We start from the raw sequence: 2,500 nt of genomic DNA, 5'->3' as shown, positions 1-2,500 counted from the left end.
TCCAACAAGAATATCTGTTTCTTATCCAAAAGGCATCACGAATATCTATCTCTTAAATCTATTTCTTATCCAAAAGGCATCACAAATATCTATCTCTTAATTTTTTTTATCCAAAAGGCATCACAAATATCTATCTCTTAAATCTATTATTTATCCAAAAGGCATCACAAATATCTAACTCTTAAACCTTTTTTTTTCTTTTTATCCAAAAGGCATCACGAATATCTATCTCTTAAATCTAGTTTTTTAATCCAAAAGGCATTACAAATATATATCTCTTAATTTTTTTTTTCACAAAAGGCATCACAAATATCTATCTCTTAAATCTATTCTTATCCAAACAGCATCACAAATATCTAACTCTTAAATCTATCTTTTTTCTTTTTATCCAAAAGGCATCACAAATATCTATCTCTTCAATCTATTTTTATCCAAAAGCCATTACAAATATATAGATTCAAGAGATAGATATTTGTGATGTATTTTGGGAAAAAAAAGATTTTTTTTTTCCTAAAATACATCACAAATATCTATCTCTTGAATCCATTTTTTTCATCCAAAAGTCATCACAAATTTCTATCTCTTAAATCCATTTTTTAATATCCAAAAGGTATTACGTTATTTGTGCCATTTTATTGTTTGGGCGACACCCTGCATTTCGCCTTGCTCTCCGTTTTCTTTGTCAAGGTCACTGCACCCACCTGTTGTTCTTCCATTTTGTGTTGGGATTTCGGTCCGGAGGAAGGGAGGGAGAGAGAGAGAGAGAGAGAGAGAGAGAGAGAGAGAGAGGAAGGGAGGGAGGAAGGGAGGGAGAGAGAGAGAGAGAGAGAGAGAGAGAGAGAAAGAGAGAGAGAGCAAGAGAGAGAGAGAGAGAGTTAAAACTCTGATACGTTTTGAGACAAAAAAAAAAAAAAAAAGAGAGAGAGAGAGAGAGAAGGAGAGAGACTCCTCATCTCAAAGGGATGAGGTAACTTTATCCCTCTCTTAACAAGTCCATGTATGGGCTCACAATTCACATACAAAAGTTAGGCAAAATAACATTTAAAAATACATACACTACTTGAATTACAAAAATACAAGTATTCAAAGTTATTGGCTTACCTCTCGGTAAAGTATAGAACTTCTATCCTCATCCAGATAAGTCCTCTCCTGGGCTTACATAATCATATACGGTGCACATAAAATATAACATGTACGCAATATATAATCATAATCCTGGAGAAGAGATGAATCAATTGTTGAGTGGAATGTCTGTGTTTCAAGAGAATGATGCTTAACATACGTCAGTCATCTGCAGTAGGAGACATTTTAGTCTCCTACACACCTGTGCATATTTGCCAGGTATGTTTATGATTAAGGTGCAAATTGCCTGACCATTCTTAATCATCCATACAGCCTGTTCAGGTAAACGTGTTATCACTGCATTTCTATGTATCTGAAGTATAGAACACTGTAATATATCTTGTATCAATGTATGTGATCTAGGTAAACTACACACCCTGTATTCTTTTTCTTGTTCGCTTGTTTGAACGCTTAATTCCCAATTGTATTTATATCCAAGCCTGATCCTCATGTTCACACTGTCTTTCAATTTACTCTTGCCCTTCCCATAAGCAAAGTCTGTGTCCGTCGCTTGATGCATATAGTGTCTCACAGTATCGCTTTTCTTAATCGCTTCGCCCTTCCTGGCCTCGTCATAGTCAAACTATATACTCTTGATATTGCTCCTTGCCGGTTTAAGAGTCCGCATGCACTGTATGTTTACCTCATTCTCCCTGGTCGCCCCCTTGGCAGTCTCATCAACAGCTTCTTTAAAGGTGCCACCGGAGGGATCCACACGAATGTAATCACACGCCCCTGACCTCGCAACCCATGAGCTATCAAACGACACTCGCCAACTATGTGGTCAAACACAGGGTTCTTGCTGTTGAGTGAGTCCGGGGCTCCCCTGCTGTCCACAAAGAAGTAAGAATCCTTATTAATGATTTCAGTCTGTTTAAGCGCCGTCAGTATTGTCAATAGTTCAGCTTGAAGATATGTGATTACTCAGTCACATCCCAGTGCTTGTGGTGACCACTCCACCCCCAGTGCATTGTCTGATGATGACACCATACCCAGCTCTTCCATCAAGAGAGAGAGAGAGAGAGAGAGAGAGAGAGAGAGAGAGAGAGAGAGAGAGAGAGAGAGAGAGAGAGAGAGAGAGAGAGAGAGAGAGAGAGAGAGAGAGAGAGAGAGAGAGAGAGAGAGAGAGAGAGAGAGAGAGAGAGAGAGAGAGAGAGAGAGAGAGAGAGAGAGAGAGAGAGAGAGAGAGAGAGAGAGAGAGAGATGTAGATAGAAAGATAGAGAGATCGATCCATAGATAGATAGGCAGAGATAGAAAGCTAGACAGACAGATGTATAGAGGTGGAGATGGGTATAGAGATATGGTTAAAAAAAAAATAGTCAGATGGACAGATGAATATAAAAATAGATAGATAGATGGACAGATGAATATAAAGAT

At 38.2% G+C, this 2,500-nt stretch overlaps 1 protein-coding gene across 1 annotated transcript in view; it reads right to left on the bottom strand.

Annotated features, from left to right (window-relative positions):
- Positions 1–1,761: 1,761 nt before the first annotated feature.
- The window catches only part of LOC138860685 (uncharacterized), a 5,740-nt gene continuing 5,001 nt past the window's right edge, over positions 1,762–2,500 (bottom strand). Inside the window, exon 2 of the mRNA XM_070118699.1 lies at positions 1,762–1,951. Coding sequence (XP_069974800.1) covers positions 1,762–1,951 — 190 coding nt within the window. The remainder of the gene's footprint in view (positions 1,952–2,500) is intronic.

The sequence above is a fragment of the Penaeus vannamei genome, chromosome 42 (assembly GCF_042767895.1).
Source record: "Penaeus vannamei isolate JL-2024 chromosome 42, ASM4276789v1, whole genome shotgun sequence".
Lineage (NCBI taxonomy): Eukaryota > Metazoa > Arthropoda > Malacostraca > Decapoda > Penaeidae > Penaeus > Penaeus vannamei.
Note: the sequence above shows the minus strand (reverse complement) of the source record. Positions and strands in the feature narration are given on the sequence as shown.